Raw genomic sequence first — 25,373 nt, forward strand, 5'->3', positions numbered from 1 at the left:
GATAGCTCCCTCAATATTTAATTAACCACTCACATCAAGATAAAGATGAATTACTTTATGAAATTAAAGTCTTCAGGGGATAAAGTCCTTACCTAGGCTTCCTCCCTGATAAGGGGGAAGGATGGAATCATTGCCTAGAGTGAGCAACCTTTGAAAGGCAGTCTTTATTTTACCTCCAGTGGAAGTTGGGTCACTTTCACTGAATCTCAGTGATGCGTAAACTTGTCATGCAAACTGTGAAACATGGAAATAAAGGTTTTATGAGGGAGCATCAGAGATTGAGAACATTTGAGAACACAATTTCCCCTGGTTGCTTTTGATACTAACGCAGTGCAGGTCAGCAGACGAGTTTTGAGAGCTGGGAATGGAATATAGAAATGCTATCTAGTGAGATTGTAATCCTTTTGTTGCTTTTGGGCTGTTTGAACCCAGTGATATGCCAAGGTTGAGAGTACAGTGGAGGGGTGTAACTGGAGCCAGACGTACCAATGGGATTAAGGCTTCAGTTTAGAAAACCCAGAATTACTGCACTGTGTTGGCCAGCCCCATAGAGATAATTGCCAGGTACATAGCCCATTTACTTATAGCCTTTAGCGCCAGTCTGTTTGTGCCATCATGGCAACAATTGTTCGGTTTGATAATGTCAGCAATAGTTGTCAAAGGCACAAACAGATCCTGGGCCAGGGTACATTTTACTGCAGCCAAAAAGCAAATAGCTTTATCACATGTATGGCAACACAAAGTAATGGATTGATGCTGCATGTGTACATTGAGAAAGGCAAGAATGCAAGGAATTATGTTAAGGCTCCAGGTAGTAACCACAAATGTGATCAGATTACTTTATCCCAATCAAACCTTAATTTGAAGAACCACCTGACCCGATATGTTTAGTGAGAATGTATACCTACACCTATGGTTCATTGATATTAGCATTAAAACATGCACTAGTAGTTGAAATACACTTAAATTGTTCAGGATAAAGCATCCATTATTTAAAAGATGGTAACACCATTTAATTTTTAAAATCCAGTTCAGGGACACAAATTAAGCCAATCCTGTAATAAAAATGACATTCAAAGGATTCCCCGTTGCAAGTGCTTCTTAGTCCAAAATGAATTTGAATCTGTGTCCAGGAATCCAGCCCGCAAATTAAACAGCGCAGTCAGTTCAGATAGTTGTATGGTCTTGGGCACCACCTTGTGGTTGCAAATAAAGTGTGCATACTACATAAATCACAATCAAATTATTTATTGTGACATTGAGTTCATGAATACAAAACTGGGGTGGTTAACATGACCACAGAAAATATTTACAGACATATCTACAAATCGGAATGAGAATTTGTTTTCCAAACAGATGACAGGGAGAGTGAGAAAGAGGGATGAGTGGACAAGTCTGTTGATCTTCCTCAGGGGGCTAGATAGGTCACAGGTCAACAAATGAGCTTGAATAAGAACACTGGTCATAGAAAAGACAGGGGGATCCATTAGTAGAACCCTTTCACCGGTATCTAGACACTATCAATCTCAATTCAGACTGCATTAACCAAACAGCTGATATCAGTGAACGTATCCAGAGACATCGACCTGTATTTAGACCCATATTACCATAACCCCACTCATGGATGCTGGAAGAGCTAGCCAAACTATCACCACGCAGAAATGTAGAATACAGATAAAACCAAAACCCCAACAGCGATGCCATCCCTTCCCCTCTCTCACAACAGGAAGTACCTCCTCCCCAGCCACAGGAAGTAGGAACCAACCCCGTTTTTCCATTGGACTTTTGACCAGGGAGGTTTAGGAAGCCTCCTCATCGATCTTGGGTGCCAGGTAGTACTTAACGTGGCCCATGTCGGCTATCTTGTACTCCACCACTGTCAAAGAACAGATGAGTCAAATTAGATCAGTCAGACATCAGGAAACAAAACCCCACAGTACATACTACGGTGTGTGTTTATGGGTCTCGTTAGGGGGCAGGGTACCTACCGAGGGGGATGTCTGCAGACATGCTGAGGATGACGGTCTTGGAAAGGGGTGTGGCCTTGGTGAAGAAGTTAAGGTAGTTCAGCGCGAAGATCAGCTGGACTGGTTCGTTCATCTCAATAGTCACCTGAGTGTAAGGAAGGAGGGATTGGTCTCAAATAATACAGTGCATTATACAGGTAATGAGTCCTCATTTGGGACACAGACCACCCCCTATACTTACAGCTTCCTCCTCCTTGTCCACATTGCTGGTCTGGGACAACTTGACGTTGCCGGTGCCCAGCTCTCCCGTGGCAGAAAACTTAACTCCATCCTTTGCACAAGAGATCATAACGGCGTCACCAATCTGAGAAAGGTCACGGCAGATACGGGCAAACTCCCCCGATGGCATCTTCACCACACAGCTGTACTCCTGCTCCTGGGGAAGAGAACGACATGTGAGAATGTGGCTACTGAGGTGGTGTGATCTGGTGACAAATGCTACCGCCACTACAACTATTATGACTTAATTATTGAATGTTGGGAGAAGAACACTTACTGGGATTCCCAACTGTTCTACATCAAGATCCATCAGCTTCATCTCATAGTCAGACACCTTTTCCTGGTCTGAAAGAGTGAGACCAATTAACACAATTAATATATTACCAAGCATACATAAATGATAACAATGCTTTTGCATGGTGCCTGACACTTCAAGTCTTACTAATGGTATGAACCTCTATTTAGGGAATGTATCAAATCAAGCTCGAAATGAAATCCCTACAGGAAGAGTAGAGCTATTGATACGGATAGATAAAGGTACTCACTGAGAGTCTCAAAGACAAGGGCGAGTGTGTCTGCGTTGTCTTCTGCTCTGAGAGTGATGATGTCCTCATTCCCAGCACACTTCAGGATCTTTGACATACTAGGAGGAAGAGGGTGGTAGACCAGTCAGTATCTGGCATACTGTTAAAGGAACAAGTTTTAAAACAGTACTCCTTTTTTTGAGTGATCAGTACATAAAGTTGTCACCATTATCAGGTCTGTCCCGAAAGATGATAAGCCATCATTTCACTCAAAAAACATCATATATTCTTAAATTGCTGACACCCTGTAAAGATGACATGGAGATCCGACATGTTGTGTAAGGCTATTTGAATAATTGGCTTATTTGAATCATTTAACTCTGCTCTTTCATTGGCTATGTGGCCATGTGATTCAAGTGTAAATCATCATGACACTACATGAAACACCATTGTCGAAGTCAAGATCTACTAACAGTTAGAGGACACATTATGATAATGTGATTGTATGTGGTTGGTAAGCGTGATCATTTGACCCATTTAGCCAATTTCAGAACAATAGTGACTGACGTCAGCTGACCTTCGCGGGTTTGAGAAATTCGCGCCAACCATCACCCAGAGAAAGCAGTGGATTTGGCGCTCAAATTACGTCACACATCATTTTCAAAAGGCGGCTTTGCACCATACATGTTGCAGTATAACGGTAACATGCCCGTAACTAAAACTTAACATCTAATATGTCCTCTTGTTATAGTAAAAAAATATGTATGGTATGACAGGAGAGTACACCTTCAAGACGCTAACTCAAGAAGCCAGATTAACGCTAGTTACCTTACTATCTGGCAGTAAATCCAGCCAATTAGACAAATCATAAAACAACTACATTCCTGCTAAACTAACGCTAAGTTATCGTTATCTGGCTTACTAGCAAGCTAAACTTCACAATCATACTGCCATATTCAATCAGTTATGCTCACCTGCTAAGATTGACTCCCATGGCGAGGTTGCGGTCGCAGCGGTAAGAGTCGAACCCGTCGCTGCGAAGGGTAAGCTGAACAAGGGAGACGTGGGACGAATCCATACTCTGGAGAGAAATACCCGACGAGCTCACGTCCCAACAGGCCTCTGTGATCAGGTCCTTCAGAGCCTCCAAAACTTTCTTCAGGATGGATCCCTGTACCAAGCGAGCCTCAAACATGGTGGAATCTGTGTTTGGTTCAAGTAGAACTAAGAAAATATTTACTGAGACGTTTTCCCGTCAACTTCAGTGTTTTTAGGTCTAAATGTTGCTAGCTTGGTTACAAAATAGCTCCTATTCTCGCTTCACGAAGTGCGACACGAGTTGTCTCTTCCTGGAGGGGAAATGGTTTGTGCAGCTCACTCGCGCGCGCTAAACTTGGTTTAATGCGAAAGCGTCATTTCCGTAGAAACGTGCTAATCCGGCTCCTCCCACGGAAGAAACTGAGGTACGCTGTTCTCCATCTTGATCTAATTTTAGCCACTTGTCCATACCGGTCAAACGCATGCATTGAGCCAAAATGGTATGCGTTACAACCTATTTGCCACCGCCTCCCCAAATGCAAGGAAGTGACAAAAATAAGCAAGTCCGACATACTGTACATGTTCACATCGATTAAACATTTGATCTCATTACAGTTTTCTGTTCCCAAAACTAAAATATTTTATGAACAGTGGACTAAGTTTTGTAGACTTTACCCGTTGCAAAAGTTTACGAAAATCGCGCTGTTTAGGAGTGCAAAGGCGAATTAAATTATTGCACACGCACACTTCACATTGTAGCCGTTGCGCCAATATGATATCGCTATCGTGTACTGGGTTCTGCCCATAATACCTGCCCACTATGACTCGTTTGTTCCCATTGGAAACGACAAGCTGTGGTCTGTTGGTTTAGTTATGAAAATATATTTGGTGCAATAGTAAAGACCATAGACCATTTCTTTGTTTGCAGACATTGCAGCACGAGGGCGATGCGCGCAAGTTGATGACAGAGCATGGGGGGAGTTCTTTTAGAACACCAGCAAAAATATCAATGAGCATTAGCGTTTTAACAACTGCTGCATGCAAAATATTTATTTTACAAAGATCACAACCAAATATAATCGTAGCGACTGTTCAAGCAAGAATCAAACCATAATTGTAAGCGCATGAGAACCCAACGTTTTTTTGTTTAGAAGTAATAGTGTAAATCTAGGCTATGTTGAATGGGCACAGATGGCGATGACTTTCTTACTGCCACCAAGAGTCACGCGCATCTGTGTGATGTATTCGAAAAAGGGTCTATAGGCAGCTCATGAGTTTGGAAGCTTATGATTTCTTCTGATCTGCGTGCCAGTTATATTTATTTATGCACATTTTCATGGAACTTCAATAATAACGCTGTCACGTGGTTAATCATAACAATCTGAAGTAAAATCATAAAACTACCATAGGGACACATTGATAGAATGTGATCCATAGAGCCCCACAGTGGTGTCATAATACCCAGCAGTCAAACGGAAATGGTTCCAATCGTTTTTCCACCCTTCATTTTTCCCATTGGAGATTTTAGAAAACCTTCAAATAAGAGCTGTGTTTTGTGTAAGTTTACCCTGCCTTGACTTTTTGATAACCGTGTAAATCTCTCGAACAAGGTGACTTATCAATACATTTGGCTCTATTTACTCTGATTCAAAACACACTAATTAGCATCAAAGTAGACATTACACAAGACAACAAATCCCTGCACATCATCTCTAGCGGGCACCTTTGCTAACAGGTACATTTAAAGAAATGTAGCCAATTTATTCATTTCTACATTTAGCTAACATAGTTAATCCAGAGATTCTTACTTTTGCCTCGATTTGAGTCTCCTCCATACCATCATGGCATTTGTAGTTCTTTATGATAGCCACATTAGCAGCTAATTAGCATTTCATTTGTTGGGGGTAAATACAGGCAACTATATTGTTAAGTCACCTTGTCAGAGAGATTTACACAGTTATCAAAACGTCATGCCAGTGTTAGCCTACATGAAACACTGCCCTTATTATTAGGGTTTCTAAAATCCCCTATGGGAAAAATGAATGGTGGAAAACAATTGGAACAATTTCCCTGTTTTGACCGCTAGGTTTTATGGGTATTATGACTCATAATTTGGTACTCTATTGGCAGCTCGAGAAATGAGAGCACGGAACTCAGATGTAGCCTATAGGCCAATGCAGCTGTTGGCCTATTACATTCAACTAACTAAAATACAAAGGCCTAAAGCTGAAAAAGATCAGAAGAAAATATTCTGATAAATTCAGGTTCTTTCAATCATATGCAGCCATCTTCTCCACTTGTGCCTCGCTTTCGATCAGTCTTGACTTGAGCTATTGCTAGAGAATTTCAACACTATCAAATTATCACAGGGTCCAGCTTGAAGCAGTTTGACATTTCCACTCGATATATGGGATCATGATTATCAAGGCCGGGAGTGCTGGAAAGATCTTTCAAATGGATGTTAACTGTTGACTTGTGTGAGGTGAAAGGGAAAGGGGGATGGCTACCTAGTCAATTGTCCAAAAATGTATTCAACTGAAACGTGTCTTCCGCATTTAACCCAACCTCTCTGAGTCAGAGGTGCGGTGTACGTGGTGAGTTAAGACAATCATGAGAGAAAAGAGAAACCAACACTGCAGACTATGACTTCCTTATTTAGGGGGACTTCATTTTTCTTTTGGATATGTGGTAGCATGAGCGCAACTTTGGTTTTAGAAGTGGGGGGCACACATAATGATATCTTTTTTTGTCAGATAAACACTCCAAACAGCCTACCCAGCTGCTTTATCCAACGATAAAACCGGGGAGGAAAAAAAAAGAAGACATGTTCCCAGTGAAAGTTGAACTCCTGTGTGGTAGTAGAGTGGTGACCTGAGGGCACACAATGTGTTGTGAAGTGTTATCAAATGTGATATTTTAATTGTATAAAACTGACTTAATGTTGTTGGACCCCAGGAAGAGTAGCTGCTGCCCAGCAGCTAAAGGGGATCCTTAATTAATACAAATAGATGTACAACCATATGATTGCTGACCTAGTAGGCCTACCTATGTAACCATTCCGCAATACCTGGAACTAGCAACAGCTAACATTGATTGAAATAAACAAAAACAATGTATTATGCTTGATATTGTCTGGCACATAACCACGTGACCTGCAACTCACAAAATGGCTGCATGAACAACAAAGCATGTTTGGTAATTGAGAGTGTATTCAATACAGTGACCCATGTTAGAAATAGGGGTAAAAAAAGAAGAAGACATTTGAGGTTGAATGAGTGCAGTAGCTTAGAAATATAATCTATAGAATAACAGATCTTGATCGCATTGATGGATCTCTGTGTTCATGAATACTTTGTGAAACATCAATTGAACTAGCACTATCAGGACTGTTCTATGTGACATTTCTCATGAGACGGAAAATAGGGTCCATTCGACACATTAATTCTATCATCAAGTTGCTAGGCTCTGGGCAGGGCGTCGTTGGGTTGATAGGCACTGGGTAGGATGTAGTTGGTAGCCATGGCGAGGATTGGAGCGCCGGTGGGAACACCAGGGAAGGGGCCGCTAGAGCCAGCGATGTCGATGTGAGAGTAAGGCAGAGGAGTGCCAGAGTCCACACCGTGCTGATGGAAGGAAACAAGACAAACACAAAAAAAAGCGATTAGGTTAGATTCAGGGTTATGAACAGGGCTGTGGAGTCTGTGTGTGTACCTTGTCCAGCCCAGAGGCCATGATGAGGAAGGCAGCGGGGGTCTGATGTCCGCGGGGGGTAGCAGAGGATGGTAGGTTGTTGCTTTGCAGAATCTCCTCATACTCTGACTTCCCCTTATGGAAGTCATAGTCCTCACGCCTGATACTGGACACCTCAAACAGATCACCCAGAACCTCCCCTGCTACAGAGAGTGAAAGAGAAAGGACTAACAGGTTACATACACCGTGTTCATTCCAGAAAACCCATGTTCCGACCTGTAAACCCTGGTTTGCTGATTTGTTTGAATAGTGTGTGTCGAGCGCCTCACCTTTCTGCCACTGACGGGCATTGCCAGAGCGATGGGCAGCTCCGTTGTCCATGATGATCTATAACCGAAAGAGTTTAAATCAATAACTTTACATTATTAGCAATCTCACCATGGCCATTCTCACCATGGCCAGTGTGCTATTATATAAAGAGTTTGTGTATGGTACAGTACAGATACTGTGTGTGTGTGTAAGATCCAGTACTCACAGAGTAGTTGGGTCCCATGGCTCTGATGGCATGTCCTGTCAGAGTGGCAATGGTAAACAGCTGAGGAGATACCTCATGCACCGCCTGTAGAGGAAGACATAAGATTAAGGTGACAGAGAATAGGTTTGACAGGAGGAACAGGGAGAGTGGGGGAGGACGTGGAATAGAGTTGTGTATCCTTTACCTTCTCCTTCATCTCACAAAGCAGGTCGACCATCACCATGCGTCCCTCAGCATCGGTGTTCCCTACGCGAACCCTGCGACCCGCACGGGACACCACCAACTCATCAGCTACGTAGCAGTCTGACAGAACAGAGAGAGAGAGAGAGAGAGACAACACACAGTCCTTAAACCCTCATTCTGTCAGAGAGAGAGAACATATCACACACACATATTTACAAGAGAGCGGGAAGAGGCCAACTACTCAGTAGGTGAAACCATTGAAATATAATCTATATTAGATTTTTATATTCTAGATTCTATTTCTATGGGTGAAACCCCCACCCCACGACATCACACTGACCTGAGCCCACGCTGTTCCTCACCATCGCCATGCCACCCACCACCTTCAGATGCTTGGGCTTGAGTTTGGCCAGGACCTGACAGGACACAGCTACACGTTAGCAGGAGTAACAGACTATGTCAGGAACTATGAGTCCACTAGTTATCAGAGGGGTAACAAAGTATTAGTTATTTACCTGGAAGAACCCAGCCACAGCAGCAGCACCACACTTATCTCTGTGCATGCCAGCCATGATGCCACCAGCCTTCATGTCAGCTCCACCGGTGTCATAGGTGATGCCCTGAGAGAGAGAGAGACACACACACACATAAATGCATGCATGTTACACACAGAAAAACATGGTCATGACATGATAGGAACACCCCACGCCATTATCAATTCATAATTACCCCTCCCCCCCCCTCCTTCCTCTCTCTCCTGCTCACCTTGCCGACCAGCATCAGTGTGTGTTGAATGGGTCCTTCTCCACAGTACTGCAGCTTGATTACTCTGGCCTGGTGACGAGGCACAGCTACAGAAGACAAACCCACATGGATGAAAAAGACACACACACACAGTGCATTCGAAAAGTATTTAGGCCCCTAGACTTTTCCACATTGTTACGTTACAGCCTTATTCTAAAAAGGATTATTAAAAAACAGAAATACCTTATTTATATATGTATTCAGACCCTTCGCTATGAGACATGAAATTGAGCTCAGGTGCATCCTGTTGCCATTGATCATCCTTGAGATGTTTCTTCAACTTGGTCCACCTGTGGTCAATTCAATTCATTGAACATGATTTGGAAAGGCACACACATGTCTATAGAAAGGTCCCACAGTTGACAGTGCATGTCTGAGCAAAAACCAAGCCATGAGGTCAAAGGAATTGTCCGTAGAGCTCAGAGACAGGACTGTGTTGAGGCACAAATCTGGGGAAGGGTACAAAAACATTTCTGCAGCATGGAAGGTCCCCAAGAACACAGTGGCCGCCATCATTTTTAATGGAAGAAGTTTGGAAACACTAAGACTCTTTCTAGAGCTGGAGTACAGCCAAACTGAGCAATCCGGGGAGAAGGGTCTTGGTCAGGGAGGTGACCAAGAACCCGATGGAGCTCTGACAGAGTTCCTCTGTGGAGATGGGAGAACCTTCCAGAAGGACAACCATCTCTGCAGCATTCCACCAATCAGGCCTTCATGGTAGAGTGGCCAGACAGAACTCTTCAGTAAAAAGCACATGGCAGCCCGCTTGGAGTTTGCTAAAAGGCACCTAAAGACTCTCAGACCATGAGAAACAAGATTCTCTGGTCTGATGAAACCAAGACTGAACTATTGGGCCTGAATGCTAAGTGTCACGTCTGGAGGAAACCTGGCATCATCCCTGCGGTGAAGCATGGTGGTGGCAGCGACATGCTGTGGGGATGTTTTTCAGCAGCAGGGACTGGGAGACTAGTCAGCATTGAGGGAAAGATGAACAGAGCAAAGTACAAAGAGATCCTTGATGAAAACCTACTCCAGAGCACTCAGGACCTCAGACTGGGGCGAAGGTTCACTTTCCAACAGGGCAACGACCATAAGCACAAAGCCAAGACAACGCAGGGTTGGCTTCATGACAAGTCTTTGAATATATTTTAGTAGCCCAGCCAGAGCCTGTACTTGAACCCGATTGAACATCTCTGGAGAGACCTGAAAATAGCTGTGCAATGACGCTCGCCATCAACCTGACAGAGCTTGAAAGGATCTGCAGAGACGAATGGGAGAAACTCCCCAAATACAGGTGTGCCAAGCTTGTAGCGTCATATCCAAGAAGACTTGAGGCTGTAATCGCTGCCAAAGATGCTTCAATAAAGTACTGAGTAAAGGGTCTAAATACTTATGTAAATGAGATATTTCAGTGTTTTTTCTTTCTAAAAACCTGTTTTTACTTTGTCATTATGGAGTATTGCGTGTAGCTTGAGGGGAATAAACAATCTAATCGATTTTAAAATAAGGCTGTAACGAAACAAAATGTGGAAAAAGTCAAGGGGTCTAAATACTTTCCGAATGCACTGTACACACACACTTACCATTGGCACAGCGGTTCACAGCAGCGAGGCAGGGATACTCCTTCTCCAGCACCTTCAGATCACTCACCACATCCACCTGAAACAAGCCGGCTCAGCATTATCACATTAACACTAACACATTAGTGAGATCCAATACTTGAGAGAAGTAGAAATGACATATGCTGGTGCTACTAAAGGCTTCTATGGCATGGGGTGCTCATCTACGTAAAGTCATATTCCAATAAAGAAAAGGTGATGGCATCTCCCAAAAAGACCACAACTAAGAGCTTTGACAATGACAGCAACAGTTTTTTTTAACCAATAAAAAAGCCCTATGAATAAAATACTTCTGATGTCTTTTTGGGAGATACCATCCCCTTTTCTTTTTTTGGATGTATGATTAAAGCCTTTCTCTCTCTCACCTGCACTGGGCTCTCCTTAAAGAGGGCCTGGACGTACTCAGCTACACGAGGAGCAGCCATCCTCTCAGGATCAGACCCTCCTATGTCACGGCAAGCAAGCCTGGAGAGAGAAAGATCATATATACACTACCATTCAAAAGTTTGGGGTCACTTATAAATGTCCTTGTTTTTGAAAGAAAATCACATTTTTGTCCATTAAAATAACAAATTGATCAGAAATACAGTATAGACATTGTTAATGTTGTAAATGACTATTGGAGCTGGAAATGGCAGATTTGTTATGGTATATCTACATAGGCGTACAGAAACCCATTATCAGCATCCATCACTCCTGTGTTCCAATGGCACGTTGTGTTAGTTAATCCAAGTTTATAATTTTAAAAGGCTAATTGATCATTAGAAAACCGTTTTGCAATTATATTAGCACAGCTGAAAACTGTTGTGCTGATTAAAGGATTGGCCTTCATTAGACTAGTTGAGTATCTGGAGCATCAGCATTTGTGGGTTCGATTAAAGGCTAAAAATGGCCAGAAACAAAGTATTTTCTTCTGAAACTCATCAGTCCATTCTTGTTCTGAGAAATGAAGAATATTCAATGTGAAAAATTGCCAAGAAACTGAAGATCTCGTACAACGCTGTGTACTACTCCCTTCACAGAACAGCGCAAACTGGCTCGAACCAGAATAGAACGAGGAGCGGGAGGCCCCGGTGCACAACTGAGCAAAAGGAGAAGTACATTAGAGTGTCTCGTTTGAGAAACAGACACCTCAAAAGTCCTCAAATGGCAGCTTCATTAAATAGTACCCGCAAAACACCAGTCTCAACGTCAACAGTGAAGAGGCGACTCCGGGATGCTGACCTTCTAGGCAGAGTTCCTCTGTCCAGTGTCTGTGTTCTTGTGCCTTATCTTCATCTTTTATTTTGATTGGCCAGTCTGAGATATGGCTTTTTCTTTGCAACTCTGTCTCTGAAGGCCAGCATCCTGGAGTTGCCTCTTCACTGTTGACGTTGAGACGGGTGTTTTATTACCCTAGTCAATTCCTTACTTTTAAACACTGACACAGTAATAAACAGCTCTAATGATACAGGCTTCATTGTCAAATCAACTGTTATTGGTCACATACGCGTGATTAGCAGATCTTATTGCGGGTGTAGCGAAATGCTAGTAGCTCCGACAGTGCAGTAATATCTAACAAATTACACAACATATACCCAATACACACATCTAAGTAGGAATGAATTAAGACTATATACACATGGACGAGCGATCTCAGAGCGGCAAGGACTAAGATACAGTATAATAGTATAGAAAAACAGAATATACATATGAGATCATTAATGCAAGATATGTACGCATTATTACGTGAATGAGGTACCGTAGAATAGTATATAAAACACATGAGATGAGTAATGCCAGATATGTAAACATGGTGCACAGTAGAGGTCTGCAGGAGACCGTTTTCTTCATCCGCTCCCGCCCACACTCACTGGCTTTCAGTCTGACTCCCATGTTCCCAAACCCAACCGCAGTCCCGCAATGTTTTTATTTATTTTATGTAACCTTTATTTAACTGGGCAAGTCAGTTAAGAACAAATTCATATTTACGGCCTACCCCGGCAAAACCCGAAATATGCTTGGCCAATTGTGCGCCGCCCTATGGGAATCCCAATCAGTCTGAATTTTAGGCGTATGTGAAACAGCTCACGGTCCCAGCAATTTTGCGCCCTATAGGCAACATCAAATGCGCAACAATAACATAAATTATCAGAGATTCTCACAAGACCCTTACATTGTATTACTGGCCTATTTCAGTCAATATGCTTGATGTAGTTTGAAGAAAGCAGAGTTGGAGAGACTTGCACTTTCTCTTGAGCTATTTTTATAGCCTACCTTTTAGGAGTGGGAAGATTTTCAGAAGGAGAAATATTGGTGTTCAATATTTAAGCCTATTTCTAGGCAATGTAACTTAATTATAGGCCTTTTAGAAGTACATTTTCCTTGGAAAGACAACTACCCTGTGCTTCTTCGTCCATGCATAGGCTATAGCCTACTCTATTTAATTGAACCACACGTGTACCTGATCTCGTAGGTATGCCTACTGAACTGGAAACAGTGACCATCGGGTTCTTGGTCACCTCCCATACCAAGGCCCTTCTCTCCCAATTGCTCAGTTAGGCCAGGTGGTCAGTTCTAGGAAGAGTCTAGGTATCCTTCCCCAGATCTGTGCCTCACCAAAATCCTGTCTCAGAGCTCTACAGACAATTTCTTTGACCTCATGGCTTGGTTTTCACTCTGACATGCACTGTCAATTGTGGGACCTTATATAGACAGGTGCGTGCCTTTCCAAATCAGGTGCGTGCCTTTCCAAATCATGTGTGCTAGTGCTGGCAGCACTAGCACACTATTTGGGAGACAGAGATACTAATGAATATCCACCAACAAACTTCATTCTAGAGCTGGCTGAATATGTTTTGACGTACAACTATTTTAGGTTTGAAGATGAATACTACCTCCAAACGAATGGAACATTGATGGGCTCCACATTCGCTCTGAGCCATGCTAACCTTCATGTGGGTCTTTTTGATGAACGTTTTGTTGGTTAATAATGAAAACGAAAATCCATTTTTAAATAAAGTCCTGAATTGGCATCGTTATATTGACGACATTTTTTTGCATATGAGAAGGAACTGAAAAAGAGCTGTCAGATTTTATGGCACTACTCAATGACATTGACCCCAATCTCAAATTCACGATTGAATGTGACACTCAACGTGTTCATTATCTCGATATGTGGATTGAAAACTCAAATGGAACCCTGTTTACAACTCTGTATAGAAAAGAAACAGACAGAAATACCCTATTACAGAGGGACAGCTTCCATCCTGAGCCATTAAAAAGAGGACTTCCAAGAAGCCAATTTTCAGACTGCGCCTTATATGCCACTGACTCCACAGAGGATTATCTAGAAAAAGCAGCGGAGATACGCAATAGGTTTCTAAGAAGAGGGTATTCGCCACAATGTGTGGATGAAGCTCTTAATTTGGCATGGGGAAAAACACGAGATGAACTGTTACAAAAAAGACCTGCTAAACACTGGCATATTTCATCATCGGACCCAGCTTTGCCGGTTGATTTTAAAAATCCACCACTTATTGTGTATAGGAGGTCGCAATTTACACGATAAATTGGTTCATGCCAACTGCCAGCCACAAAAGAAAATCAGCCGGGCCCTTTTACGCCCTCTACCAAATGGTAGCTATAAATGCAGAGGATGCGCACAGTGCAACAATATGATGAAGTGTGAATATTTCTGCCACCCACACACAGGAAAACGGTTCCAAATAAATGACATTATTACGTGTTCCATCATCCATGTTATTTACATTATTAAATGTCCATGTGGGCTCTGCTATGTCGGTAAAACCTCCCGCACTCTCAAACAGAGAATTAGTGAACATAAAAGTTCAATCAGGAGAAACGACAGGGATTATCCAGTCGCAGTACATTTTAATGATCTAAAGCATGACATTTCTACCTTTAGATTTTGTGGCATAGAGAAAGTTAAGATATCAGACAGGGGAGGTGATATTAATAATACTCGGAGTAAAAGAGAATTTGGGGGATTTTCACCCTCCAGACAGCATTTCCTAAAGGACTTTTAATGATGAAATGCCTATGTATGTTATGTTGTGAATTTGAACATGAATTATGTGCCTATTTAAGATTACTCTGATGTTTTTTGTACTATGTACCCAATGATTAATGAAAACTTGCTATGTCCTCATTGTGGTTTTACAGACGTGTTTAATAGGTAACTGAGCTAAACGACTACCACCCCGTAGCACTCACTTCCGTCATCTAGAAGTGCTTTTTGAGACTAGTCAAGGACCATATCACCTCCACCCTACCTGACACCCTAGACCCATTCCAATTTGCTTACCGCCCCAATAGGTCCACAGACGACGCAACCACACTGCTCTAACCCAATTGCTGCACACTGCCCTAACCCGAATGCTGTTCATCGACTACAGCTCAGCATTTAACACATAGTACCCTCCAAACTCGTCATCAAGCTCGAGACCCTGGGTCTCGACCCCGCCCTGTGCAACTGGGTACTGGACTTCCTGACGGGCCGCCCCCAGGTGGTGAGGGTAGGTAACAACATCTCCACCCTGCTGACCCTCAACACTGGGGCCCCACAAGGGTGCGTTCTGTGCCCTCTCCTGTACTTCTTGTTCACCCACGACTGCGTGGCCATGTACGCCTCCAACTCAATCATCAAGTTTGCGGACGACACTACAGTGGTAGGCTTGATTACCAACAATGACGAGACGGCCTACAGGGAGGAGGTGAGGGCCCTCGGAGTGTGGTGTCAGGAAAATAACCGCACACTCAACAAAACAAAGGAGATGATTGTGGACTTCAGGAAACAGCAGAGGGAGCACCCCCCTAGTAAGTTAAGTTCCTCGGCGTACACATCACGGACAAACTGAATTGGTCCACCCACACAGACAGCGTTGTGAAGAAGGCGCAGCAGCGCCTCTTCAACCTCACGAGGCTGAAGAAATTTGGCTTGTCACCAAAAGCACTCACAAACTTCTACAGATGCACAATCGAGAGCATCCCGTCGGGCTGTATCACCGCCTGGTACGGCAACTGCTCCGCCCACAACCGTAAGGCTTTCCAGAGGGTAGTGAGGTCTGCACAAAGGATCACCGGGGGCAAACTACCTGCCCTCCAGGACACCTACACCACCCGATGTCACAGGAAGGCCATAAAGATCATCAAGGACAACAACCACCCGAGCCACTGCCTGTTCACCCAGCTATCATCCAGAAGGCAAGGTCAGTACAGGTGCATCAAAGCAGGGACCGAGAGACTGAAAAACAGCTTCTATCTCAAGGCCATCAGACTGTTTTACAGCCACCACTAACATTGAGTGGCTGCTGCCAACATACTGACTCAACTCCAGCCACTTTAATAATGGAAATTGATGTAAAAAATGTATCACTAGCCACTTAATATAATGTTTACATACCCTACATTACTCATCTCATATGTATATACTGTACTCGATACCATCTACTGCATCTTGCCTATGCCGTTCTGTACCATCACGCATTCATATATCTTTATGTACATATTCTTTATCCCTTTACACTTGTGTGTATAAGGTGGTAGTTGTGGAATTGTTAGGGTTAATTACTCGTTGGTTATTACTGCATTGTCAGACTAGAAGCACAAGCATTTCGCTATACTTGCATTAACATCTGCTAACCATGTTTATGTGACAAATAAAATTTGATTTGATATTTATGAAATGCATATTGATATATTTGGTAGCACTTATTATTATTATTTTTTCCTTTGCCTCCAACCCCTTTCGATGTATAGAACGGATGTGGGTGGGGCTAGGTCTACATAAGGGTGCACATTTTTTTTTAAATTCACAAAAGCTGTGACAAAGGCCGTGAGGCCGATACGTAAGCTTATTAAATATCAGTGATACTATCAAGAGCAGTGTGTGGTTTCTTTTTTCCTTCATTACCCTTAAGTTGATAGGCCATCGTGAAGACCAAAAGTATGAAAAAAAAAAATATATATATATATATATATGGCCCTACTGCTATTAGCCCATGTAATAACACATTCACTACATGGAACAACAAATAGTCCCCCCATGTATGTAACCCTTTATTTTTGGCACTAAACAGTCTCCATATATACTTCCATACATAAAAAAAAAACTATACCGGGCGACCTTCAGATGAATCTTGAGGCCTGTGGCCGTCATAAAGCAAAACAACCGATGTCTCATGGTCTGACACCGCTCTAGTGCAGTCACCTTTCACCGCAGATGAGGAAGTGCGACATTGTAGGATATGGCAGAAATGTTTTATTCCAAGATGGAGGAAAATCTATCCCAACAGACCTAATGGGCCCTTGAGGAAAATCTGTTCCGCATGATCACATTTAACATATAAAAATGTCTCCCCATAAGAGAGATCTCTCCTTTGTTACAGATGAAAATATGGGTGTGCGCAACTCACCGTCCACTCTCCAGAGCGGAGACCAGGTCCACCAACTCCTTCCCCTGGGCCTCCTGGTCCACCCACAACCCTAGAACACACACTTTATACTGGCTGGGCTTCACAGACACCTCCCTCACCTCCAGAGGCTAGAAGAGAGTGAGAGAGGGGAAAGAGAGAGATTGTGGATAAAGAATGAATGTCAGCACCACATTTGGAGCAAAAGACAATCGAGCTCCACCTGTGTGCAAAGGGTCTGTTTTTTTTTTTTTTTGGGGGGGGGGGGGGGGTGCCTTCAGCTCGAAACATTGCACAATAAAACAACGGGAGGAATCAGTGTTCAGGTATCGATTGCTTATTTCAGTGTTCTCACCATGTAGAGGGCGTGCAGGGCCCCTAGGGCAGCAACCATGGTGCTCCTGTCATAGCTGCTGTGACGAGGACAGACCAGCAGGGGGCGCTGCATGCCTGCTTTCATGGCCCTGAAGAAATACCCACAGTACATGGTAATGAATGGGAGAGATACACACAGGACAGGAACACAGATATATAGTAACCTCTTGGTACATTTTGTGTGTGTGTGTGTGTATTTGGTGTTGACTTGTACCTCTTGATGCCATTAACGGCTGCATCGCTGAAGCGTCGGACGTCATCGTAGTCCCGGTTAACGGGCCCGGTGGACGCAAAAACCAAGCGTTTACCAGGCAACCCCGGAACCATCAACACCACCACCTTATCTCCCAGACCACAGTCCACCTTAAGGAGAAATGAGAGAGGAGAAAGTAGGAGGAGTATATTCATCTATCTATGTTGTTGGTGTGGGTGTGTGCACGTGACTCACAGAGCTGTAGTCCTGCAGAGGTGCTTTCAGACATTCCAGCTCCTTGGGCAGCGTGTCATAACTCTGGGTTACCAAGACTATGCCATCATAACTAGGAGAAAACACACACAGAGCACACACATTTTGTTCTTCCAACTTTGTGGCAAAATAAAATTTATTTCCAAATCCTATTTTCCCTAATCCCAACCTTAACCACTAACCCAAAACCTAAGCTTAAAATAGCATTTGACTGTCCCCAGGAGAGAGAATTTCTGGTTTTACCCCACCCCCACACGACATGTGACCTGATCAGCAGTTCTTCAATACTCACTTCTGGTTCTTACAGTCAGTGGTCCACTCGATGGGCTGGACGCTATAGAGAGAAACGCACATTCAATACAGCTCAATAGTACTGGTCTTGAAGGTCCAACTCAGTAGCCTGGTCCCAGACTTGTTTGTGCTCTTGCCAACTAACCCCATTACTGTCATTGTTAAGCCAACCACTGTTTGGCATGACAATGGGTGACCAAGGAGTTGGCTACAATTATAGCACAAACAGACAGCACTGGTTACCAACTCAGAAAATGGTGCTTTAAATTGCTTTAAATTCCTGTCTGGTATTCTCTGCTGCAGGGTTAGTGATATCAGTGACATTAGGTCAAAGTCTGGCTTCGGAGAAACCTTTGGTCTCCAGATAATCTGCAGGACTTGTGCACACTGACATCTCATTAGTCTAAAGCAGCTCTTTTGCGTTCACCTGTCCAGTCTATTAACATCAGTACAAATGCAGAAAGAAAGGAGATGAGGAAAGGACATACCTTTAGACCATTGAGATGCACCCTGGGATTTAATATATGCCATTTAGCAGACGCTTTTATCCAAAGAGACTTATAGCCATGCGTGTATACACTTCAAGCATGAGTGGTTCTGGCAATTAAACCCATTATCCTGGCAATGCAAGTGCCATGCTCTACCAACTGAGCTACAGAGGACCTAGCCAATTCAATAGATGACCAGGTTAAACAGTATACCGTCTATTCACAAAGCTGTTTGCCGCTTGAGGCAAATTCCCCAACGCTTCCCAAATGCTCTGTCTAAACGCAAATATGCCTGACACCCGTTACAGTTTTGGAAATGTTTGGAACTTAACTCTCATAAGGAAGAAATACTTTTTCAAATACAAAAGATCCACTTACTGTACGCAGTTAAGGAAAATTGCACCTAGCTGTACTTAGAGAAACACTGGAAATGTGGAATGGAATGGTCCAATGGAAATGCGAGCGCAAGATGAGAGGATGTGTCATAGCAGAGGCTGTGTGTAAAAACATCAGGGAGCAACTTTGCTAAAATGCACACAGTAAGTGTATCTTTTGTATTCTAAAGATTCTTTCTCGCTTATATGAAAGTTAAGTTCGGAAGGTTTCCCAAAAACGTATCGCAAGTTAAGCGTATTTGTGTTTAGACAGAGCGCCAGGATTAAACAGAGCATGGGGATTGTAGTTCACATGGAGCCAGCTGTGATCCTTACCATCAGCTGAGAACCCAAAGGGGGGACCGGCTGTAAACTGGGTATACCCCCTTGGGTTCTAGAGAGATACAAAGGACAATGAGAGTTGCAGACTATATGAGCCTGACTTAGTACTCAGCTTTCCATTGCACAAACCATGCTTTGAATGAAATGCAGTATTCTAAAAAGGACATTGTTCCCTTTCTCTCACCCTTCCTTTCCTGTCATGTGTGTAGATTCATTCATTTGGAACGAGAATAATATGTAATGACGTCATATGGGGAACATTTCAATTTGAGATACTGTTTTGAGGGAAGTAACAAGAAGTAGGCACATGACCTAGCAACAGAAAGTACAAATTGGAAGATTAGATAGGACAATAGGGCTTTAATAGAAAGCTAGCTTGCTGGTATTTGGAGGAAAAATTGCCACTATCTGGCTAAGTAGCTGTCTGCAAAGACAATGGACAGTCCACTCCATGCATACAGATCATGGGGATTTAAATACAGTGCCGTCAGAAAGCATTCATACCCCTTTACTTATTCCACATTATGTTTTAGAGCCTGATTTCAAATAGGATTAAATAGATTTTTTCTCTTACCAATCTTCACACAATACCCCATAATGACAAAATGAAAACATGCTTTCAAAAAATATTAGCAATTTATTGAAAATATTAGCAATTTATTGAAAATTAAATACAAACTCTAATTTACATAAGTATTCACACCTCTGAGTCAATACATGTTAGAATCACCGTTAGCAGCTGTGAGTCTAAGAGCTTTGCACACCTGGATCATGCAATCATTCTTCCAAGCTCTGTCAAATTGGTTGTTGATCATCGCTAGACAGACATTTTCAAATCTGGCCATAGATTTTAAAGACGATTTAAGTCAAAACTAACTAGGCCAGTCAGGGACATTCAATGTCATCTTGGTAAACAACTCCAGTGTATATTTGACCTTGCATTTTAGGTTATTGTCCTACTGGAAGGTGAATTTGTCTCCCATTGTCAGTAAGCAGTCTGAACAAGGTTTTCCTCTAGGATTTTGCCTGTGCTTAGCTCTATTCTGTTTATTTTTATCTTCCAAAAAACTCCCTAGTCCTTGCTGATGACAAGCATACCAATAACATGATGCAACCATCACCATGCTTGAAAATATGAAGAGTGGTACTCAGTGATGCGTTGTTGCACCAATCATAATACTTTGTATTCAGGACATAAAGTTAATTTCTTTGCCACATTGCAAAAAGGATGCATGTTTTGGAATATTTGTATTCTGTACAGGCTTCTTTTCAAGCTGTCATTTACCTTAGTATTGTGGAGTAATTTCAATGTTTATCCATCCTCAGTTCTCTCCTATCACAGCCATTAAACTAGAACTGTTTTAAAGTCACCATTGGTCTCATGGTGAAATCCCTGAGTGGTTTCCTTCCTCTCTGGCAACAGAGTTAGGAAGGGCACCTGTATCTTTGTAGTGACTGGGTGTATTGACACACCATCAAAAGTGTAATGAATAATTTCACCATGCTCAATGTCAATGTCAATATTCAAGGTCTGCTTTATTTATTTATACACATCTACCAATGTTGCCCTTCTTTACAAGGCATTGGAAAACCTCCCTGGTCTTTGTGGTTGAATCTGTGCTTGAAAAGCACCGCTTGACTGAGGACCCTTACAGATAATTGTATGTGTGGGGTATAGAGATGGGGTAGTCATTCAAAAATCATGTTAAACACCATTATTGCACACAAAGTTAGTCCATTCAACAAGTAAATGTTTACTCCTGCACTTATTTAGGCTTGCCATAACAACAAAAAATCTAAAACCATTCCACGTTATATTCTATTTTGTGCGTGGGCCTGTGACACAAAATCTAAATTTAATCAATTTAAAATTCAGGCTGTAACACAACAAAATTAGGAAAAAGTCAAGGGGTGTGAATACTTTCTGAAGGCACTGTGTGCACTCAATCATGTTTAGGAAAACCACGTCTCAATAAATGCCATTGCTCATTCATTCATTAATACGCAATAACAACAGATCCTGCACACATGCATTTCATAAAGTACATATTCTGACGGAAAATTTGCACGGAACGGTTAAATGTATGAATAAATGGGCTTACTGGGTACACATTGCTGGCATTCCGACGTCTTGAGGGAAAAAAGACAGCAAGCTAAGCCGTCAGCTGACACAAAGAAGCTTCCTCGGTCCATCACGTGATTTATCAACGTCCTTTCAACGTAGTCATGGGAGTTGTAATATTTACATACTGATTACTACGCGGAAATGTGCAGGTTATCTACACATAAAAAAATATGCAAATATAGTATCAATTGGAAGTGTTATATATATGATGTACATACTAGAGATTATATATAACTGAGAGTATTGAGTGACAGTATCCAATAAACTGAACTACAAATACCGAACCAGGAAGTCCAATCCTGTGCATGTTGTCTATTCAGTAGACAAACCAGCAAGGTGAGTGCCTGATCATTGGTCCAAAGTGCAAGAATGAGACGGTTTATTAGACTTTTCACCTGACTGACCATATGATATCAGTAAAATTAGCGACTCTTGATTGACTTTAATATATTTGCAGATTTGGTTGTGCAACATTGTTGTTGGCTTGTGGTTTTTTTGCATTTGCGGAGTCAGTAATCACTGGTGATCAGGTAGGACGGTTTTAACTGAATACTGTGCGACTTTATATTATCTTGATTGTAAAGATACTGTCTGTATGTTATCTACAGGAGTAGAGTTTGCGGCCAGGGTGATAAGGTTGTCACTAATAAAATAATGTAACGACCCTGGGTTTATAATCGCGGAAATCGTCCCTGCCGCACGAGCAAGCTTTTGCGGCACAGTCGACAGCGCGCCGGACCTCCGCCTCGAAAATCGAGGGTTCGAGACCTGCTCCCTGCTGTTTCATTACAATAATTTACATTGCAACTAAGAGTTTGAAGAAACCCGCAAGGATGTATCTTTCTTTTGGAAATGACTTTGCTCTGTCCATATTCGGGTTCCTGATATGTCAAAGTGCAACTAGCTACGCTAGGAGCTCTGAACTCATGGGTCACTTTACTGCATCATAAGACAGTATATAGGCTACTGCACTTTGAGGTTATCTACAGAAATTGTTCAATACTTCCTTAATTGGGATTGGACAATTCTTAGCCCACCCTGTGTTCTGAAACTATTAAATTGACCCATTCACTTTCTTTCCTTTTTGTACATTTACTCGTTGTCTTTGCTTTTCTCTCTCAGTATTTTTCCTGCTCTCTGTTCTCAGTAGATGAGACTTCCTCTTCACTCCTTGTCTCTCATCTCGAGGAGCTTGTCTGATAGGCTGTCTGCTATCCCCGGTAGGCGGGGAGTGTGTGGCGCTGCGATGCGATTGGTGCAGTTCTGCCGCCAAGGCGATGAGGGAGGGGTTAGAGTCGGCGTTGATCGTGGGGAGGGGCAAGGGGTCGTTGACCTTAAGGCCTTTGACCCTTCGATGCCCATGACAATGAGAGAGCTGCTGGAGATGGGAGCGAAGGGCATGCAGTGTGCACAGAGGTAACACATACACAACACACACACTGTTTTGTTGCTTGTCCGTAGCCATCCTTTCCACCCAGAGCACATACTATCCTCTTTCTCTCAGGGCACTGGAGGTTAGTCCTGCTCAGTGTGTGGTTCCCTTTGCGGAGGTGAGGCTGCTGTCCCCAGTCCTAGCCCCAGAGAAGGTGGTGTGTGTGGGGATGAACTACCGGGACCACTGCCTTGAGCAGAATGCCCCTATCCCTAAAGAGCCAATCATCTTCAGCAAGTTCCCCAGCGCCATTACTGGGCCCTTTGATGACATCACACTGCCTGACGAGAGCCAGGTGAGAGCAGCTTTAGTCACTGGGTGTGTTCCTCTGCCCAGGCGTTGCTGACGCATGCCAGATCTTACAACACCTGGGTAGGTATTTTACGTTATGTTATAGCAATCTGGTGCCTGACGGCACAGTCAATGACGTTGTACGCAAATTCTGAGCAGGAGAACACGACCCCTGTCAGGCTCAGAGGAGAAGATTGAGAATCAGTAGATTTGCATGATCCTAGATCTGTTCCTGATACAATTATAATGTACACAGGCACTGTAGCCTGGGTGTTACACAGTTTCTGCATTCAATAACTTAATTGATGGATTATTCCTGGTTATCCCTGATTGAAGGAGGTGGACTGGGAGGTGGAGCTAGCCTTTGTGATTGGACGAAAGGGGAAACACATTAAGGTGAGTCTGAATAGAACTTGACAGACACAGGGGTTTCATGTCCCACAGATGAGCTCACCCCCCCTACTCTTTCTCCAAGGAAGAGGATGCTATGTCTTACGTGGCAGGTTTCACCGTTGCCAACGATGTCAGCGCACGTGATTGGCAGATGAAACGCAACGGGAACCAGTGGCTGCTGGGAAAAACCTTTGACAGCTTTTGCCCTCTCGGCCCCGCCTTAGTGACCACCTCCGCTGTGACGGGTGAGAAAGGCAGGAAGAAACACAAGATAAAATGTATACATATAATTTGCTTACTTTGGTAGAGTGGTTGCTAACATGTGTTTGTCGTCAGACCCCCATAACCTGGGTATCCGCTGTCTGGTAAATGGAGTTGCAGTCCAGAACAGCAACACTGACCAGCTGATCTTTAAGACTGAGCAAGTGGTGGCCTGGGTCTCACAGTGAGTGACACACACACAATGTGTTCATAGTCCTTGTGATGGTAATACTTTACTTGAGCCCTCTATCACAAGGTATACATAACAGTCACTAACAGTTATGACAACTGAGTTACAATGTCATCACAAAACCAATATTTGTGACAGCTATGGAGTAGTCTACAGTTGCTCTATGATAACAAAGATTTGCATGTGTGTGTTTTCTCCTGTGTTAGGTTTGTGACGTTGTCTCCAGGTGACGTGTTTCTGACAGGGACTCCTCCAGGTGTGGGTGTGTTCAGGAACCCACCTGTCTTCCTCAAGGTCAGCATCACACACTTATATAAAGACATTTGTTGTGTACCAGGCTAACTACTTTGCAGATGTTGTAATGAATCAATCAATGGTTGTGTACCACTACGACTGATTGCTAAATCATATGATTTGGTTAGCTGATATGTTAAACACCTATCCAAGCATTTTAAGATCTGACATATGTCTGTAATGTAGTTAGCCTGGAATGAATCCATATTGTTACATATAGTAGTAATGAACACCACATCCACCCCAAGCTCTTATAGGGCTAGGCACTTCCCATTGATCTGAAAAGATCAAATAGGGCACAAGAGTTACAAGCGTTGCCTGTTGTGGCCCTGTCTTGTGAAAGGTGTAATGAAGTGTTCCTGTGTGTTTCAGAAAGGAGATGTGGTGGAATGTCAAATAGACCAGGTCGGGGTCATACGCAACAATGTTGTCTGAACTCTGACCTCTGAAGCAGCCAGCCTATTGGACAGCTATCTCTTCAATCTTGATTCAGCTCTCTTTGGACCCAAGTGTCATTAATCTAGTCTACTGTAAATCAGATCTAATCCATGTTTGAAAGGCTTTGTTTACACAGGAAGCTCAATTATGATATTTTTCCCAATTATTGGCAAAAGCTCTAATCTGATAGGTCAAAGGATCCAAATTAGACTGCCTGTGTAAACAGCCAAATATGGTGAATTAGGTTTGTAAACTATCAATCTAACTAAAGTTGCACATTTGTTTGTGGATTGTCTATAGAATTGAATAGATTACTTTTATAAATGCAAGTTCTTTATTCTTGTTTTCTGTGATCCTTCTTATACAAAACATATACTGTCATGATACTACAGTACCACTCACATGGCTAAATGTGTGACTAGTCTTCATGAAATCATGTCTCCTATAACACTGTGCCATCCATTGGCACCCTATTTACTACATAGTGGACTACTTTTTATTAGGGACCAAAAGTAGTGCACTATATAGGGTGCCGTTTGGGACCAGTCAAGTGACATTTGG

The 25,373-nt window shown here is 42.8% G+C and overlaps 3 protein-coding genes and 1 non-coding gene across 8 annotated transcripts; 1 reads left to right on the forward strand and 3 right to left on the reverse strand.

Moving 5' to 3' along the window:
- Positions 1 to 1,232: 1,232 nt before the first annotated feature.
- On the reverse strand, positions 1,233 to 4,144 carry LOC115111741 (proliferating cell nuclear antigen). Its single transcript, XM_029638108.2, has 6 exons — positions 3,745 to 4,144; positions 2,792 to 2,889; positions 2,524 to 2,591; positions 2,209 to 2,403; positions 1,989 to 2,112; positions 1,233 to 1,876 (listed from the first exon to the last, which is right to left on the reverse strand). Exons 1-6 carry the CDS (start codon positions 3,963 to 3,965, stop codon positions 1,800 to 1,802), a joined length of 783 nt encoding a protein of 260 aa, XP_029493968.1. The 5' UTR covers positions 3,966 to 4,144; the 3' UTR covers positions 1,233 to 1,799.
- LOC115112602 (small nucleolar RNA SNORD2) lies at positions 2,971 to 3,041 on the reverse strand. The gene has a single exon (XR_003860976.1). It is a non-coding gene; the product is annotated as a small nucleolar RNA SNORD2 (small nucleolar RNA).
- A 2,851-nt stretch (positions 4,145 to 6,995) lies between the features above and the next one.
- LOC115111739 (putative aminopeptidase W07G4.4) lies at positions 6,996 to 21,578 on the reverse strand. The gene is made up of 16 exons (XM_029638101.2): positions 21,491 to 21,578; positions 18,186 to 18,227; positions 17,876 to 17,966; positions 17,642 to 17,790; positions 17,408 to 17,516; positions 17,056 to 17,183; positions 11,005 to 11,104; positions 10,604 to 10,679; positions 8,982 to 9,067; positions 8,732 to 8,836; positions 8,557 to 8,632; positions 8,218 to 8,336; positions 8,034 to 8,117; positions 7,828 to 7,885; positions 7,520 to 7,701; positions 6,996 to 7,431 (listed from the first exon to the last, which is right to left on the reverse strand). The coding sequence occupies exons 1-16, from the start codon at positions 21,508 to 21,510 to the stop codon at positions 7,267 to 7,269; spliced, it is 1,590 nt and encodes a 529-aa protein (XP_029493961.1). The 5' UTR covers positions 21,511 to 21,578; the 3' UTR covers positions 6,996 to 7,266.
- A 43-nt stretch (positions 21,579 to 21,621) lies between these two features.
- fahd2a (fumarylacetoacetate hydrolase domain containing 2A) lies at positions 21,622 to 25,149 on the forward strand. 5 transcript variants are annotated; one of them, XM_029638104.2, is made up of 8 exons: positions 21,622 to 21,849; positions 22,661 to 22,929; positions 23,018 to 23,240; positions 23,573 to 23,632; positions 23,712 to 23,874; positions 23,966 to 24,074; positions 24,287 to 24,374; positions 24,747 to 25,149. In XM_029638104.2, the coding sequence occupies exons 2-8, from the start codon at positions 22,664 to 22,666 to the stop codon at positions 24,807 to 24,809; spliced, it is 972 nt and encodes a 323-aa protein (XP_029493964.1). In that variant the 5' UTR covers positions 21,622 to 21,849; positions 22,661 to 22,663; the 3' UTR covers positions 24,810 to 25,149. The 5 variants fall into 5 exon arrangements, with proteins under 5 accessions (XP_029493964.1, XP_029493965.1, XP_029493966.1 ...); XM_029638105.2 differs by having other exon boundaries at positions 22,664 to 22,929; XM_029638106.2 differs by having other exon boundaries at positions 21,625 to 21,849; positions 22,738 to 22,929.
- Positions 25,150 to 25,373: the final 224 nt, after the last annotated feature.

Source organism: Oncorhynchus nerka, linkage group LG27, assembly GCF_034236695.1.
Source record: "Oncorhynchus nerka isolate Pitt River linkage group LG27, Oner_Uvic_2.0, whole genome shotgun sequence".
NCBI lineage: Eukaryota > Metazoa > Chordata > Actinopteri > Salmoniformes > Salmonidae > Oncorhynchus > Oncorhynchus nerka.